Raw genomic sequence first — 18,737 nt, forward strand, 5'->3', positions numbered from 1 at the left:
ATCTCTCATAGCGAAGGGTTTCTCAAACTAGGTTCGGCATTTCCTAACTAGCTCTGCTTCTTTCCTTTAGCAAGCTGTATACAGACTCTTGTACTTGAACTGTTTAACTATGAATTTACATTGTCAGGGTATGGGCTTGATGTTATCGTCAATTTCTTACCTGTTTGAATCTATCAATCCGTCAACTTCATTACTACCGTTGGTTCCCGTCACTCGCAGATGGTGTGTGTCCCAGTGTCATCAATCCCTTAGAGACATACCTCACTTCGGAGCCACCAGAGACCATAACCTTTGATGACCCCTCTTTAGAGGTCAACCTGCTGCTGAGGGTCCTGCACTCCATCAGTAGATACTGGTTCTACTTGTATGATGTAAGTCTTTCCATAGAATTACAACAGTGACTTGTCTGTTTATTTCCGAGTTTAGGTTTGAACATTGCAGTAGACTCCTAAAGCCTAATTTATGGTTCTGCCTTGAGTCTACGCCGTAGGAACATCTGCTCTTTTTTCTTTTATAAATAGATACGCTAGATTGAGCAAAAACCCCAGCGCACAAGTATTTATCTTTGCAACGGCGTAGGCCACTTGCCATGGCTAAGGCGTAGACTCTGTATATAAATCAGTCTTAAGTTTTGGGTGATTTAACACATAAGCTAGCTGTGAAGAGATGGGGGTAGTTTTGTGAAATAAAATATCCAAATAACATGAATATTTGTGGTTGTTTTGCAGAATGCTGTGTGTAAGGAAATCATCCCTACCAGTGAGTTCATTAACAGTAAGCTGACAGCCAAAGCTAACCGCCAGCTACAAGACCCACTGGTCATCATGACGGGAAACATCCCTACTTGGCTTATTGAGCTCGGAAAGACGTGGTAAATGTTTCGTACTTGTACAAATGTAGTTAGTATTGTACAACATTGATATTGGTGTTCATTTTTGGCTTATATGACTCACATACATTGCTCTCTCTTTCTCTCTCTACAGTCCTTTCTTCTTCCCCTTTGACACCCGGCAGATGCTATTCTATGTAACTGCCTTTGATCGTGACCGAGCCATGCAACGCCTACTGGACACAAACCCTGAGATCAACCAATCAGATTCGCAGGACAGCAGAGTTGCACCGCGTCTTGACAGGAAGAAGGTACAATATATTGCCACATTAAACTGTTTTACTTTTGTACTGTTATGTTGTATCTTATGGAATCCACCAAGTGTACACAAGTGTATCTGTCCTCACCTTTATGTTAACATTTTGGTACCTATCATTGTTGTTATGGACAGCTCTATTTTCTCATTTTCTGACCTGGCTTGAACCTTATTTCCTTGTTTACAGAGGACGATAAACCGCGACGAGTTGCTGAAACAGGCCGAGTCTGTGATGCAGGACCTGGGCAGCTCCAGGGCAATGTTAGAGATTCAGTATGAGAACGAGGTACTTGTGTTGTCCGTTATGTTAATAGGGCTGTCAATTAATTTAAATATTTAATTGCAGGATTGTCTGTAGTTAACTGTTCTAAATGCACTTTTAAAGGGCTATTTTTAACATTTTGAGCTGCTTTTTAATCAGAACCAGGTTTATTGCCAATGCAAGTTACACATACAAAGAATTTTCCTTGGTGGTAGGTTGATACATAAACAAACATATCACACATGAATATGAATTAAACAACAAATTTAGCAACAGAAAGAAATGTATAGAAACTAGCTGTTTAACATAATAAAAAGGAGGCTAATGATCACTGATTTAGTTGTAAATAAATATAAGTAACTCATTCTGTTACTTAGAAAGTCTCTTTTTAGATCAAATGTGTTTAAGCTCCAAAGCCGTACAGGGTGTGGCCCTGCCTCTTCTGAGCATACATCACATCCGTGTCGGGTCACAGCCTTCCTCTTGGCGTGTTTTTTGTTGTTAGGTGACGTCCACAAATTCACTGCACGCGATGCGTTGCTGCTGCTACATCGCTTCCTGATTTCCCAAACTACGGAGTAGCGGAGGAATTAGCGTTTCGTTATTGCGTTGATTCTGACAGCCCTAGTTGATCATACTGATTAACTGATTCAGTCATACTGAATCATGACATGCACTTTGGTGCAGTAGAATGCATATACGATCTTGGAAAATGAAATTCTAATTTGGAATCTTCTTCCAGGTTGGCACAGGTCTTGGCCCCACTCTGGAGTTCTATGCTCTGGTGTCTCAGGAGCTCCAGCGGGCTGATCTCGGCCTGTGGCGGGGCGAAGAGGTCACGCTGGCCAATCCTAAAGGTATAAACCCTCAGACACATGCATTATATGATGAAAAGCATGACGTGTGAACTTTTACTTTTCATTTAGGTAATGTGAGACACTGCCACAGTGAAATTTACTAATAAGGTATTCTTTGTCCCACACTAATCACGTGTTTGGTATGGTATGTGCTTGGTCAGATGTTGGTAAGATGTCCTCACTGATGGGCCTAGACAAATAAATAAAAAAATGATTGCACTGAATGTAAATATAAATGAATGCGGGAATCTACATGTAGCTATTTAACTCTGACCATAATTATGTCTCTGCCCCAACAGGTAGCCAAGAGGCAACTAAGTACATGTTCAGCGCCAGGGGACTGTTTGCTGTTCCCTTCGGCAGGACAACCAAACCAGCACACATAGCCAAAATCAAAATGAAGTTCCGTTTCTTAGGAAAGCTAATGGCGAAAGCCATTATGGACTTCAGATTGGTAATAACCTATTTTCCTGTTCTATCTTTGTAATACTCATATTTTCAACTGAGCATTGACGTTCAACAATGCTCTTCTCTCACTGGCAAATGTAACTTATTTAGACCTGCTGTACAAGTTTTTAGGCAAAATCAAGGTGTCTGCTTATTGGCAGTCAGATACATTGTTAATATTTAAATTATTGGCCATTGATTTGTCCTTTACCTTCAAAACATGTTGCAAACATACTATACCTTTTTTTTTTATGAGGGTAGTGTATCTCTACTTGATAAGACTATCAAGATACGGGGGCTGCCTAACGGTTCTGGGACGATTCATTTTAATTTGGAGTGATACAATTCAATCTGATCTATTTGTTTAATTTAACACATTAATTTCCCATTATTCTCCACCTCCTCCTCTTCCCAGCTGGACTTACCCCTGGGGCTGCCATTTTATAAGTGGATGCTACGGCATGAGATGTCCATAAGCTCCCATGACCTGGTGAACATTGACCCCGGTGTGGCAAAGTCCATCCAGCACTTGGAGGATATTATCCGCCAGAAGAAGAGGCTGGAACAGGACAGATCACAGGTGAAGCACAGCACCAGAACACTTCTGATTCAATGCATTGGTGCCCTAGTGTGGTCCTGGGGTTCTAGGTTTTATGAAAACATACTTTAATACAATGTATCTCCCCCTGTCTGTATTGTAACATGTGCTTGTGTGCAACAGACGAGGGAGACCCTGCAGCAGGCACTGGAGAGCCTGAACATGAACGGCTGCTCAGTGGAGGACCTGGGTTTGGACTTCACCCTTCCAGGTTACCCCAACATTGAGCTGAAAAAGGGCGGCAAAGACTTTGCAGTCACAATCTACAACCTGGAGGAGTACCTCAGGGTATGGGATATTGTTTTTCTTGCAAGTCTCACTCTGTTTTTATACTTTTTGTCTTGTCTTAATGTTATTCATCTTAAACTTGATATCTTCTGGGTTTTTATTCTGTCCCTCTAGTTGGTGGTGTACTGGACTCTAAATGAAGGAGTGTCCAGACAGTTTGAGTCGTTTAGGGAGGGGTTTGAGTCAGTCTTCCCCTTGCATCACTTGCAGTATTTCTACCCAGAGGAGGTAATCACATTTTCTGTTTGTCATTCTTCTCAGTCCATCATGACAATTGCACACTAAGTCAGAAATTTCCACTTATGAAAAAATATTTTTTTTTTTGAACCTGTAGCAAACATTTTGAGGTGTTTTACACTTCAGAGCCACTGAACAGGCAGACATAAAAATCAAGAACGGTAGCTGACAAATTGATTTGCTTTGTCTTAGTCTTCTTTTTAATATGTGGCTCCAGTAGCTCAAGCAAAGCATCAAACTAAGCCACTGACATCCTGAAGTAAGCTTTAAATTGTTTGGGATTGTTATCCCGCAGCTCCTTGACAAGGAGGTGGAACTCTCCTCTCTGTGTAATATCAGGATTGGATGGACTAAATATTTTTCTTTTTTTTAAGAAGAGAGAGGACATCTGCTCACTGCTTGAAGACTCCATTTTGTAGTTTTGCAATGGATTAATTAATACACATCAGTGTCTGTGTGTGACAAATTCTTTGGATGACAGATATAAAAAAAACTCATACGAAAATATAAATATTATCATCTTCTCTCCTGCTGTAGCTTGACCAGTTGCTGTGTGGTAGTAAATCAGAGACATGGGACGTAAAGACACTGATGGAATGCTGTCGACCGGACCACGGCTACACACATGACAGGTGAGACCAAACTTTACTGTATTTATCCTAGCGTACCAATAAATATGGTTCCGGGCTACTTTTCCCGACTCCCTACAGAACAATGACCGGTATAAGTAAACTTTTGCCTCAAGAGATGTTTGATGTGAATTTTCTCTCATGTTTTTGCAGCCGTGCCGTACGGTTCCTGTTTGAGGTGTTGAGCAGCTTTGATGCCGAGCAGCAAAGACTTTTTCTGCAGTTTGTCACAGGAAGCCCCAGACTACCTGTCGGTGGTGAGTCACGTCTCATACACAAACGCTTGTATGATTGCTAATAGCGCGTTCAATTTAACTCAGAAGCCAGAGCTGGGAATGACTCCACACCCGAGTTGACATGATTCCAATAAAACAAGTCGCATTTTGCTGTGGGGTTAGCTCTATCCAGGTTAGCCATTGTTAGCGATACCAGTTGTTTACACCGCATTAGTTTTTTTTTGTGTGCATACTAACAGTGTAGCAACATGTCCACAGATAAAGTTTGGATGGGACTGTGTTTTATGAATGGTTTAATGATACACAAATAAGACAGGCGTGCTGAATAAACTGTATATTACTACAGCTTTCACTCCTGTTGATGCAATGAGCAGCCATGTTGGATTTCGGGGTCAGCTTGCTCGGAGGACTGTGAGGCACTCCGACTTTGAACTCGGAAATTCTGACTTCCGAGTACAAATGGAACTCGCCATAAAAATCCATGTTTTAACACACAAATGAGATCCCTGACTTAAAATAGTCTAGCGTTAGCCAAAATGGATATATGCTGACTTGAATGTATAAAATGTGAAGCCATGTCTCTACTGTATCTGCACCTAACACCTGGTGCTGCTTCTGTGTCTCAGGTTTCCGGAGCCTGAATCCCCCTCTGACGATTGTGAGGAAGACATTTGAGTCCACGGAGAACCCGGATGACTTCCTCCCCTCAGTTATGACCTGTGTCAACTACCTGAAGCTGCCTGACTACTCCAGCATAGAGATAATGCGAGAGAAACTGTTGATTGCGGCCCGCGAGGGCCAGCAGTCTTTCCACCTTTCCTGATCTCGCCACATCTCACATTCAAATGCCTTCTACAGCGACTGATGAAATCATGACTTCCTTCTTAGTTTTTTGTAACCACATACATTAAGGCTACATGTACAGCCTTCTTGTTAGAGAAAGCAGCTTGCAGAAAAATTAAGACTCTAAATATATATTTGCTGCCCCAGTCTCTCAAAAACAAAATGGTTCCATGACTCACTGAACTTAAAATATAAAAAAGAGAGAAAGTAAAACTTATATCAGTAGTTGAGTAATGTTAAAAAAAAGAAGAAAAAAAAAAAGATAAACATCTGGGTGACATTTTAAATTGCATTGCTATGTGATATTTAAAAAGGGATGTCTCCTCTCCAGAATGGTGGACAACCTTACTGGGTGACGGGGTGGACGGGGAGGGAGGGTCAGGGGTGGGGGGGGGGGGGGGTTCCATCGAGCAAGCTAGGTTTACTTTAGCTCCAAAGATCATTTGTACAGACAAATTTGCAGACTTTGCTCATTCTACACATTTGATAGAATAGCTCTTTGTTCTCATGTCTCTTCCCCTCAGTTGGTCTGATCACATTTTGTTCTGTATTATATTGGCCCCAGTTCGTGTGTTGCATTTTGGTTCGGCTTCTCCCCCCCCCATGTGTCTTTGCTTCAAGTTGTGGAAAAACGAGAGTTGCTGTTGGTTGAATGCGGGTAGTGATGAGCGCATATTATCATTTTTTTTCCTCCCCTCTACCCAAGTTGAGATTGTGTTCTGGCCTCCTTTATTATAGAGAGCTCCAGCTCCAGTGGAGAGTTGTAACCAATGTGTTGATCAGGTAAATTTTGTTTTGCTCTTATTTTGATAGTGTCTTTCTGTTGGGCCCTACCTGATGTGTAGGGTTATCTTGGTAGACCAAGCTCTGAGCAACCCTCAACACATATTGTAGCTGGGCACAAAATTTGGCTGGTCTCATTTTATCGTTTCATGGCCAGATAGCATTTGAAGTTCATTTATGAAATAAAGTTTATATGCAGTTTCACACCACATTTGAGGTGGGAATGTCTGCTTTACTTTTATTTTTTTTATTTTCTATATTGTCTTTATTTCTTGCTGTAGTTGATTATTGTTATTTTTTTCTTTGCACTGCTGGCTTGGAACAAACCGTGGTGTGCACCTGCAGTCTGTGGCCAGGGGATGGCGCCACTGTATGTTCTCCTGGCCCAATCGTTCATGTGCTGGTTTCTAAGATCTGCAATAATTTACTGCATCAGGTTCATGTTTTTACCTGAACATAAATAAAGTAACTGTTTGACTCATCTTGGTCATTTATTTATCCATCCTTCCATCACTTTGCCATGTTGTCTCTTTGAATCTTTCACAGCTGGTGGATCCTTTTTAGTTTTCAATGGGTCTTGTTAAAGCTGATTATTAAGCAGTAAATTCAGGACCGATCTTGATACACTCTGATCCTCCATTGTTGTTGACAGGTTGCCATGGAGTCAGTGGCAAAGGTGATTTATTTGACTCACCTGGAATGTGGCTTTTAGGTCTCCGCGGGTGTTATTGCCTCCAACGTCAGCTATCCCTAACATAACCTTTGCAGCGCTGCCTGGGAGGAGATGTTGAGGGCAAAAAATAAGCTGGATCTTTATCCACCCCTGTGTTCCCAAACACTAATTAAGAGAAAGCCTAGCCTTGGACTCAGGTGGCAGTAGCTCAGTCCATAGGGAGTTGGGTTGGGAACCGGAGGGTCACTGGTTTAGGTCCCCGTATGGACCAAAAAGTACAAGTGTGGATTGGTGGCTGGAGAGATGCCACTTCCCCTCCTGGGCACTGCCAGGTGCTGTTAAGCAAGGCACCGTACCCCCCCATCCGCTCAGGTGGCTGGTTCAGCTATCAGCCCACTCACTCTGACATTTCTCCATTAGTGCATGTTTGTGTGTGTAGTTCAGGACTGTGTGTGATAACTAACAAAGTGTGGACACAGAGTGTAAATTGTAATTTCCCCATAGGGGATCAATAAACAGATTCAACTTTAAATTAAACATAATTACAATAGGTGTGTGTGTATGTTGAATTAATGTTACTATACTGTTCCTCAACTTTTGTAAAAACTTGTGACGGGCTAAGAGGGTAGTTTTTTTAGTAGTGCTGTTTATTTAGTCAGTTTTCCATTTTTTGTCTCTTGTCTTTTATATGTTGCTAGTATAAGATGAGGGATTGAATCCACAACCCTTATTTTGTGAATTTGGTTTATTCTAGAGGTTATAGGAAGATTATGTGGCTTCAGCGCTCTAAGTTAATACATATCTTGTTTCATAAAAGGCTTTTGCGAACCTATCCTTAAAATAATACTTCTAAAATTCTGGCTCTTAAAACGCAACTATATAGCATCTTTTGTTGCTTGTAAATGACCTTGTCTTTCAAACTCCACACCAAGTTTGGGTTTCTGTTCATTTGTAATCCACAGCTAACTTCGAATGCCACTTATCTCAAACTAGTTCTATTGACCAGTAAATTTAACATGTAAAATCGATGGACTGCCCCTTTTTATTTAGGTTCAGTTTCCTTGAAAAAAAACTGTTTAATTGGTTAATCAGTCAAAAATATAAACTGACCATGCACTGCAGAATGAAAGTCAGCTGGTCCCTGTTGTTGTGATATGAGAGGCTTGACTGGTGCTGAAAATATTTCTGGTATTTCAACTTTCATGTAAATATGTTTACTCACCACCTTGGTTGTCACGTGATAGTACCTTGGTGAATGAAAGTTTGTCTCCAACCTTCGGGACTGCACCATTCATATACAATGTGCTTTTAGGCTGTTTTTTTTTTAAGAATTTTTTTTGTTTTGAACCAGCTCCAGTGCCTACATGATTATTCTGCTATTATTGGACTTTGAGTGCTTCATCTCCCTTGTGGTAACACTGCCCGTTATCACTGGTAAGCAGCTAATCTTATGGTAAAGCCGATGGAGGATTTTCCCCTACAACACCAGCACCTTGTTTCCTCCTCCCTCCCACCTTGAAAGCCTGGCTCCAAGGAGAGGTTATGGATGGAGAGACTCTAAAAGAGGGTGCAGCGCTACCTCATCTATGCTGAACAGTGTGAGAAGCCAGAATAGAGAGTGTTTGTGGGGGGGGGGGGCTGGATAGTGTCATCAGCTATCATCGTCACTGTGACTCGGAGACAGAAAAGAGCCGAGACCGGCCCTCCCCTTCTCCTCCCGCATCCCCACCTCTCCCTCAGCCTCCACACAATCAGCCAGTCTGCTCTCAGTCATTTTGCTTGCGCACAGTTGAAGCTCCACATCCTAAACGGACTCCTCCTCCTCTCTCTCTCTCTCTTTCTCTCTTACACACACACACATAGTTGCTCACACACCTTTCAGCTACTGCATGAACAGCAGCTGCTTGATCTCTGAGGAAAGAGGAGAAAGATATACACAACAAACAAAAAGAAGAAAGAAACCAGCACAAGAAGATGAGGATGAGTGTTTGCATTGCGCCGGCAGGTTCCTGCTGCTGTCTCACACAGATCGTACACAGCTTCACACCCCCCTTGCTTATGCTCCTCCTGCTCCTAAGCAGCAGCAGCAGCATCGGGGCCATCCCCTCTGCCTTCCAGCTGGCCCCGGACACCCCATCCCCGGCCGAGCCCACCCCAACCCGGGCCACACCTCGTCCGGACCCCTGCGAGGGAAGACCATGCCTCAACGGGGGGTTCTGCCTGGCACTTCCATCCGCTGGCAGGCCAGAGGACACCTGGGAGTACACCTGTACGTGCAGCGAGGGCTTCACAGGACGCAACTGCGAGGTATGGACACATTTAGTTTTTTATGTTGTCTACCTGTATGAACACAGGATTAATACTGAGCAGCCTGTGTGTGTGTGTGTGTGTGTGTTTGTGTGTGTGTGATCTTTTTCTTTAGTTTTTGCTTGAAAGGACAAATAGGCTACTAAGTGAGCATGGAGTAGAGGACTAAGAAAGCAGATTGTTTCATGTTTAATTATTTTATAAAGCAGAGAATAAAGAGCTGCATTTGGTCATTATTTGTATTTAAATAAGAATTTGTGTTTCTTTTTGTTTTGTATTGAGCAGCTCAGAGTGACTCTGATCTGTTATCATTCATTATTCATTATCATCCTCTCGAGGGGTTTACTTTGGATGGTGTGTGTGTGTGTGTGTGTGTGTGTGTGTGTGAGAGATCAACCTGCATGCTTATCTGTGTTTTGATTTGCATTCAAGCCATACAGTAGATGACGGCATGTGTGAGTGCGTTTTTGCTCACTGCTGGTCTTGGATGTTTTTTTTAAAATAATGGGAGCATGTGCTGTCACTGAGACATGGAGACGAGTGCTGCGTTGCTGTGGCAACAGGAGGGAAGAGCAGCTGCAGTGAGATGTGAGTGAAAACTGTAGATTTGTGTACTGTGTGAGTTGTTGAATATTTTGGATGTACCGCTTTTTGTTTTTACGTCCGCGTAGACTAAAGAATTGCGGGTGAAGTATGGGTGAATCCATTAACATCTGGGCTCAGGCCAAAGGCCCAGTCTCCACACTGCATTAAATAATTGGAACATCTGGACAGTCAGAATAACACAAGTTCTTTTGTGTTGGAGGCTTCACAGCATCTCATATTTTTAAAATGTTTTGTGTTCATCTGGCTAAAGCTAGTGCCTTAGCAATTCTACCTGTCTCAAAGAATTGCATTCTGCATGATAACATCATTAAAATATCAGTATGTCATAAACCAAATGCAAAAATACAAAATAAATTTAAGCACCAAAGGTCCACTTACTAGCTTTTTAAAGCTTTTTCTGCCATTTAATGGAAGTTTGCAATATGCAAATTTAACTGCAGATTTTTCTTCCCCTCATGCATCCCCTGGTGATCAGATCAGATCAGATCAGATCAGGTGACTCCAAATATCCAGCCGGGTCCCTGGAAACAAAATGCATAAATACGGCTGATAGTAAAATATTAGACTCACAGGATTGTTTCCGTTGCATTACATTGCTGGATTGGGTTTATACCACTTGGTACTCAATTAAAAGATAATTTTCATTGCTGAGAAATGATTTGAAAAGGGACAACAAAGTAGATGTGTCTCCTTGGAGATAACCTTCACACCTTTGTTCTTTCTACTGCATTGTTTTTACATTTCTATCTATCTAAGGACCTTTAAAGTTCTGAAGCAGCCAGTTCTGCACCATGTTAATTCAGAACTGTATTGATCGGCACATAAACCTGCTCTTATGCTGGATTACATCTATGATGAAATCCATTTGAGATCAACAATAAAGGGACTGGGGCTGAGCCTCAATTGCATTAGGCTCAATAGGCAGGCAGGCCTCTGAGTCATGTTGGGGGTGAAACAGAGCAGCCGCCAGCAGCAGAGAGGACGAATGAGTCTGCTGCAACATCACAGAGGGAAAAGGCAAGGTGACTGGGTGAACTTTAGCAGAGTCACCAACAGGTGGCAGCCATATCCCCCCCTTGTGTTTGCATGTGGCTATGCATAGAGTGTGTTTGCTTATCTTGTTAGTATATATGACGGCACTCTGGTGGTGTGCAGGTATTTAGTTGTAGCCATTTAGTGGAGCATTCAGCCGGGGACCCGATCACTGTCTCCTTGGCTGTCCTGGTTTCAGGTCTCAGAATAGAAAGCAGCTGCAGTTTGTTACCTCTGCAGCCTGCTTTACTTTACTGCGCTCTGCTCCACACAAACCATTGAGGAGGATACAGTCACACAGCCTGAGCTGAAGCTGGACAATACCTTCACACTATTATCATATCTTTCATGCTAAGAGAGATAAAAAGCATCTCTCCTTGAACACCATGCCCACTGTTCTCTTTTGCTGCGAAATCCTGAGAAAATTGCATCCACTCCAGCATTATCCTTCTCATGCGACCCATCTCAGGTCCGGCGTGGGAATCATTGATTTTCGCCTCGCTCTCCTTATGCTGCTTGGTTCTTCTCCATGGAAACTGGAGCAGCAGTCAATTGAGATTTGGTAAATGACCTGATTGGTTGAGCGCCGTGCTGGTTTGCATCCCCTGTCCTCTGCATGCGTCACAACACAGATGGTCCAGTGAGATAGGAGATCGAAAAAAGAGATAGCAGGGAAGGACGGAGGAGAAATGGGTTGAAAAGAAGGGATTACATAGAAAGACATGGGATGGGGATATTGGAAGAGGAGAGTTTGGGAAAGAAAACTATGGATCTCTTCTTAAAGAGAGTAAATTCCTGGTTTTGGAGCATAGCAAAGAAATGCGGTTAAATGAGTGTCATGTACTCACCATTCTCCCTCCCTCTCTCATCTTTTATCTCAAATACTTTGTCAAACCTGAATGCCATACACATAGCAGGATTAAGAAACAAGCAGAATCTGGTTAAACTGGAATGGTTAGGTTTAGGATTTGAACGTTGATTTGATTTCAGACATCAAAGCAGCCTAATGTAAAACCACAGCACCAGGCACCATGGCAAAACAAACCCACTAAACATGTTAAACTTGCTGAGTTTTAATATCAGCCTGCATCTCTTGAGCCTGTAAGCTGTCCTGTTGGAATTCACTACCAATGAACTTTCCCTGAGTTATTAGCTTCTCAGCCTCTGGCTTTTTTATTATTGAAAGGCCTGTTGTGCGCCCTGATGGATTTGGTAACTTGCTCTACAACACAATTGGGTTGTGGCAGCGCAAAGCAGCCATCTGTCATGAGGTTAGTCCATGGAGTTCATGCTGGGTTGTTTAGCCAATCAGCTATATGAAAGAAGTGGATCATAACTATATTTGCAGACAGTGCTGGAATTATGAACACAGGATTTGTTTGTTTTTTTATGTTTTTTTGGAGAGGGGATACGGGACTGAAGGTGGTAAAAAACTGGCATCTCTATGAGGAAACTATTTCTGCAGCCACAAATTCAGCCTCAACTTAATAGCTTGCACAGAGCATCTTGCATCCCAGAGCAGTGATGGACTGGGAGCTTTTTAATCCTTGTGATAATACTTTTTAGATCTTGACTCATCACCTTTCTTTCTCTCAGTACTTTCTCACTGAAAATCTAAAATAAGCCTAATTTAGTCTTCAGGCTTCTCACTGTGATGTTTGCATGTTTTCCCTTTGAAAACTGAAGTGTAAAAGCCACAAGTTGTGGTTTTACTGTATTATTGTATTTTAAAGACCTATCTAGGGACGGGTATGCAAATTAGTATATGCGTAAATGCTGTGGTGTGTGGCATACAGTAGATCTATGCTACATACCAGTCTCTATACAACTGAACATAAAATGAAATGAAAATGAGCTATTCCTTTCAGCTTGTTGCATTATTTGTCATACATATCTTTGCCATCATCTGCGGGATTAATGTTTATGTAAAAAGATGGGTGTTGACTGCTAAATTGAACTTGTTTCTGGGGGGGTTTCACATGTTTTATGATTTATGCCTAAAGTGAAAGTGTGTTGACATAATGCCCAAGACCCATCAACAGACAAAGATGTTAATTAGATGTTAGGGTGGCAAAATTGCTATTTACATCCGAGATCCTTTCACTTTCAATTCAGCCAGTTCAAAAAGTGTCAAGTAGAAGGTGACATTCATCTGGTAAATACATTTTATTTTTCAGTTTGGCTAGATGTAATAACTGCCAACACAGATTGTTGCATAAAAAATCCACTTCCTGGACTCGGTGAAGGTGTGTGTGCGTTGGGTGTTGTGTGTTGTGTGTGTGTGTGGCTGGCTATTCACTCTGCTGCTACAGATACAGTACAGCTTGAGCCACATCCAATTAAGCAGAGCTCAAAGCTCATCACCAGCCTTTGGTCTCTTTGACATCCCCAGCTTGTTAGTGAGAGGGATACGCCACAAGGAATATGGTTCTATATAAATATTTTTTTACATATGTGTGTGTGTGTGTTTGTTAATGGACTTTCATATCCTAGAGGGAGTTCTTCCTCTATTTACTGAAGCACTTCTGTTATGAAGATCATCCACATGGCTTGGGCTGGTGTTCCTCAAAAAGGCCATTTCAGCTGTTGCCACAGTGATTTTTAGGTAGTTTTGGCTAAGTTTTTGCCAATAGACAAATCTAGTTAGTAACTAGTCAATAGTTTTCAGCTTTAAAATATCAAAGAATATTGGAATAAAGGATTTCTTTTTACCATGTATTGTGCATTTTGGGATTATAACAATACACGTATGGAATTATTCTGCAGATGCTTCAGTTTAAAATGAGACCAAACTTTTTAGGAAATGAAAAAAGCCAAAATGTGGCCGGCAACAGACTAAGTGAGTCTTGTTTTTAGCCTCTCTATTCCTCCTTTCTTCTGCTTAACTCTTCTAGGCCTATGTCTGAAAAAAGAGGCATTACAATGTTTATTTTTTCTGATGACTACTGCAATATTACTGTTTTTAAACTGCACTTAAAGCACGTCATTATACTAATAATGAAGTCACTGTGTTAAGGATATTGAAAACCATATAAAGCTACACAAGAGGCTGTAATGTCCGTTACATCCCGTTATATTAATTTGTTAGACCAAATATTTTGACAGGCAAAATATGTAGAGTTTGTTTGCATTTGGAGCCACAGGGATTATTAAAAGCAACTCAGTTCAGCATGGTGGGAAATGTGTCTTTTAGATAATAAAATATCTTAAGTGCAAAGTTGACATTTTTAATCTGAGGTTGGTGCAAGAGGACGTTAATCAAGTGTCTAAAGAGTCCATCCTCCTACTAACCTTTTATTGCAAAGACAAAAAGAGATTCTGATTGAAGTAAGAAAGTAAATTGTTGCAGTTTTAATGGTCAACTTGGAAAATAGATGGTGAACAGCCGCAAACGGTTGCATCAAATGCAACAGGGAACATCCTCATGTAATCAGTTACAGATGGTTTGACGAAAGCAGGGATGTCACTTTGGTACCAAGCTGCTTATAACCCTGCCGGAACCTTTGATACAGCAGCTACCCATCAGCAGAAAAAAAGAGGCTCCTTTGAGCTATTATCACTGAGCTATCACTATCCATGTTGACGTCCTTAAATGTTACGAGGCAGACATTGCTGCCTTTGAGCAGGAGGGCCAATCACTCCGCTCATTTCCATATCACACATCACCTGGCCATCTGATCTGTTGGGAAGGGCGGGAGGAGGTGGTGGTATGATGTGTTAGTGAGGCCTGATACATATAGATGATACAGGAGAAGACATGAGGGCCTCAACACCAGTGCCTATGCTCTGCATTTTAATAACCAGTCGCCTACGGGTCCATTATTATATACATTATCCATTATTATGACAGCTGAAAGTCCTTGAGCTTTACTTGATGTAAATGCTTGCTCTGTGGAGTTTGCAATTTGGATTCCATATTGAATTAAATATTTACATTTTTAGTCACGCTAGCAGAGAGAGAGCCCTATTTAAACAATCTAAGCAACCAGTATAAAGCACCTGGCGCAGGTGCATTTAGGGTGTGTACGAATCCCCTTTTGCTGGTTTAATGGCGGAAAAAAGGGTCAGTGCGACAGGCGCGTGGTTCAAATAGGTTTAGGTGTGTTTTGGGCATAACATGCAATAAACCAAACAGTGGCCTCTTCCATTCCCTTTATAAGCCAGGTGCGTTTGTACCTTGGCACATTGCTGTTATGGTGGTGGATTTGCTACGCAGGGAGGAGAGATTTTTAGGAGAAGAAACTGATCTGCTCGTGCAGAAAGCGCCCGAGCAGATCACATCATGATGCTATTTCACATTGTAATATTTTGATTTTTAGTCTTTTGCATGTTTGTGTGCTGCGGCACGTCCCTGTGTGTGTAACAAGCATAGTGTGTGCGCCCTGAGCGCGAGCCTTGGCACATTTTACAACGCAGCCCTCATGGGATCAGCGAAAAAAACTGTGCACACAGAATAAAAATCTGTTCACATGGTTTTCTAAAACTGTACGATCGGATTCATAAATCCGTGCCCTCTGCTTTATAAACCTGAGCAAAGTTAAAAAGATATTAACAGATTCTGACTTCCGGGAGAAATTACTCCATAGCAAAATGATATTAAATCACAAATTACTCATCTTTCCTAACGTAGTAAGGTTAACAACAAGCTACAATCTCATTTTCATCAAAACCTTCGACCATTTAACTTTTTATGTCAGCATGCTAACTCACTAAAAGATAACAAACATGGTTAACGTCATACCTGCTAAACAGCAGCATGTAGCATTTGCACTGTGAATGTGTAAGCATGCTGTTGTTAGCATGTAGCTCAATTACACAGAGCTGCTGTAGACTATATTTCAGGTCACTTTTCAAAACCACCTAAATCCCACGAAATGATAATGTCAGTGTATTATCTAACCATAAGACAGTTGAAGGCATTAGAAAAATTAGGCAATTGATTACAGAACAGCACATAATACATTTTGAAGGCAACATGTAAACAAAGCTTTGCCAGCAACAATTTAAAATCATAAAATCTGCCTGACAACAGTCATTTTTAATCTCTGCTTCTTTTTTTCTTGTGTCCTTAAATAGAGTCTTACTAGTTGCTGCATTTTTCAAGCACTTTTAACTGCTCACACATCTGCAGCCCATATTTCCTTTTTTTATTGCCACTCTTCATCATGAACTGGGCTCTTATCTATGTGTCATTGGCTCTTTAATTTTTCTTGCGTCTGGCACACAGACTGTATATAAAGAGGTCTGGCGGTGAAACTTCTCCCTCTTTGTCCTGGATAGAACAAAGTCATTATTTTTCTCCCATTGGTTTAGTTTTGGTGGTTTTTTTTTTTTTACTTTTTGTCTGTGCCAGTTATGCAGTATAATGTAAAAAAGGGCAGAGCAGTTCTTACTCAGCAACAGTTCACCCCAATAATAACACTCTGACATGACACCGTCATTGTCCTGTTGCTTCTAATGATTGCTCTTGTTGTTGCTGTCAACTTAAAGTGCGTGCGTACGTGCAAGGTGGAAATCACACACTTTATTTTCTGCAGGAATGTTAGGTACAGGCTGTGTCTTATTCCTCACACTTCCGTCAGTAAACTGCTAATGTGCACTGACCACTTACTGCCGTAGTGCCCACTTTCAATGGTTAGAATTGTCCAAAAAGGGACGCAACACAAGTAAACATGATTTTCCAGCCCGCCAAAAATGTATGCCGGCTTTTGGTTGCATATAACATGCTCGTCCCAATGGCTGGCTTAACGTGCTAGGTAACAGTAGCATGTAACGTTACGATAATACTCAACCAAATAATTGTGCTGGCTTCAGTCAGTGAGGGACATGTAAGTAATGCCTTAGACAACAGTAACATTTTTCGTACTACCACTGTTACTTACATTTATATTTTGAGTTGTTGCTGCTCCAGCTGTCTGGTTCGAGTCGTCCGCCCTTTTTTTTCTAACTTTGAAAGACTTGCTGACATCCCTGGTTCTTCTCCTTCTGCTTTGTAGTCAAGATGGCGACCGTTTAGTGCTAGTAGTTCCGTTGTTCCACACAGAACTTTTTGTTCAGTGCACTGAAATTACCCGGGTCATCCGGGTAATTTCAGTGCACTGACAAGTAGTCCGGTTGAGACACAGCCACAGTATGTGTGCGTGTGCATGTCCGTGTATGTGTGTTTACATGCAGTAAATTACAGTGCAAATACACATGCATACCAAGACTTGCATTAGCACTTTTTTGGCCCGCTATTGAATTTATCTTACCCCTTCAGACCTCTGAATTGCCACCAATTTCTCTTCTTATTAACCCATTTAAATTGCTGTAATGTGTGCCTATGACTCTGTTTGATAAATGGAATTACTTTCTCATTTGCATACGCAGCTAGCTACCTGGCTACATCTACAAACCATGTTTTTTGTCTATCTGAATCCCTATTGTTGTTGTAGTTGTAGAAATGGCAACAGCGACTTTTTCTCAAAGTCATACCAATAAAACAAAGTATTACTTAAAAATGTGGTAAATAGGGGTGACTCTAGCTCACCCATGTGAGAGCGTGCGCCCCATGTAGGCTGAGTCCTGTGGAGAGACCGGGGTTCGATTCTGACCTGCGGCCCTTTGCTGCATGTCATCCCTCATCTATCGCCCACCTTTCCTGTCTATCCACTGTCACTAAAATAAGGTAAAGGGAAACCCCCCCAAAAAATGGGGTAATTAATTATGCATAAATACACAAGTACATAATTTATGTTCATATCCCCTCATGTCGTAGCCTCCGAGTGCTTCTAGCTCAGTTTCAACTGATCCCTCAGTCTCAACTGGTCTCTATAAGATGTTTCCAATGTTCAATTTTAGATCTGTTAACAATTATTACATATTTCTAAATGTCCTAAACTCTCTCCAATTACTTTTTGTGCTATCGCAATTTAAGCAATTAGGGTCAAAAGTGTTTTTATTACCTCTAGCTAATCTCGCATACTACTAGACCCATCAGGCTAATACTTTTGTGCACAATTATGACTGAATGCTCAAGGACCTCATAGTTGCAATGATTCACAATGTTATATCACAAATCTATTTTATACCATCATTGACTGCTGTCTTCTTATTCTCAACTGGCCGGTAGGGGCCGCAAATTTTCCAGCAATCGGCTAGGCTTAAAACAAGCCTCAAATAGTCTGTTGCAGGCCACATTTGGGCTTTTGTCATTCCTCAAAAACGGACTTCCATAGAAGAGTTGGGCCAGAAGCTAGTCAGTTAGACAAACCCAGGAAACTAATCCCATACACTGTAGTATGTCTCTAACAACTTGGTGGAGGTCTGCACTCTACTGAATGACCGTTTCTAGTTTGAAAATAATTGGCATTCCATTCATATGTGGAGGTGGTTGCCAGGAAGTCAGCCAGCATGACTATAGTGCACATGCATTTACAGTTCCAAAACATGTAGAAACTTGATGCTGCCACAATTTATTTTAAATGGGGCACAATTTTTAACACAAATGCTTGATCAGAATCACAAATAGGCCTAAATAAACTCTGAAAAAGAAAACGTAGGTAGATAGACTCTGAGGTGGTTTGTTTCCCCTTTTAGAACGTGTTTGCCCTGCGTGGTTTGGACTAGGGCCTAGGTTAGGTCATGATCAGGCATTGCAGAGATCGCTAGTTAGGGTTAGAGTTAACACAAATCCATAGAGAAACAGACACAGAGCCATACAAGTGTGTTTAGTGCATAGAAGAATGGCTGGCAGCAGAGATACTGTGTGTATCATCCTCTGCTCCGTTGGCCTTCTTACGTCAAAAAGACAGA

General features: G+C 41.5%; 2 protein-coding genes across 15 annotated transcripts in view; both read left to right on the forward strand.

The window, feature by feature from the left end:
• Positions 1-6,806, forward strand: part of trip12 (thyroid hormone receptor interactor 12) — a 44,759-nt gene extending 37,953 nt beyond the window's left edge. For 13 of the 14 annotated variants that reach the window (XM_034867779.1, XM_034867775.1, XM_034867783.1 and 10 more), the window contains 12 exons: positions 220-371; positions 729-871; positions 984-1,140; positions 1,333-1,431; positions 2,150-2,264; positions 2,564-2,718; positions 3,127-3,291; positions 3,433-3,597; positions 3,712-3,825; positions 4,372-4,466; positions 4,617-4,720; positions 5,326-5,522. In XM_034867779.1, the coding sequence (XP_034723670.1) occupies positions 220-371; positions 729-871; positions 984-1,140; positions 1,333-1,431; positions 2,150-2,264; positions 2,564-2,718; positions 3,127-3,291; positions 3,433-3,597; positions 3,712-3,825; positions 4,372-4,466; positions 4,617-4,720; positions 5,326-5,522 (1,661 nt within the window). Of the gene's footprint in view, positions 1-219; positions 372-728; positions 872-983; positions 1,141-1,332; positions 1,432-2,149; positions 2,265-2,563; positions 2,719-3,126; positions 3,292-3,432; positions 3,598-3,711; positions 3,826-4,371; positions 4,467-4,616; positions 4,721-5,325 lie in introns of all 14 variants that reach the window. The other variant, XM_034867774.1, reaches the window with a different exon arrangement.
• A 1,921-nt stretch (positions 6,807-8,727) lies between these two features.
• The window catches only part of dner (delta/notch-like EGF repeat containing), a 52,269-nt gene continuing 42,259 nt past the window's right edge, over positions 8,728-18,737 (forward strand). Inside the window, exon 1 of the mRNA XM_034867365.1 lies at positions 8,728-9,305. Coding sequence (XP_034723256.1) covers positions 8,973-9,305 — 333 coding nt within the window. The 5' untranslated portion in view covers positions 8,728-8,972. The remainder of the gene's footprint in view (positions 9,306-18,737) is intronic.

The sequence above is a fragment of the Etheostoma cragini genome, chromosome 3, assembly GCF_013103735.1.
Source record: "Etheostoma cragini isolate CJK2018 chromosome 3, CSU_Ecrag_1.0, whole genome shotgun sequence".
In the NCBI taxonomy this organism is placed as follows: Eukaryota; Metazoa; Chordata; class Actinopteri; order Perciformes; family Percidae; genus Etheostoma; species Etheostoma cragini.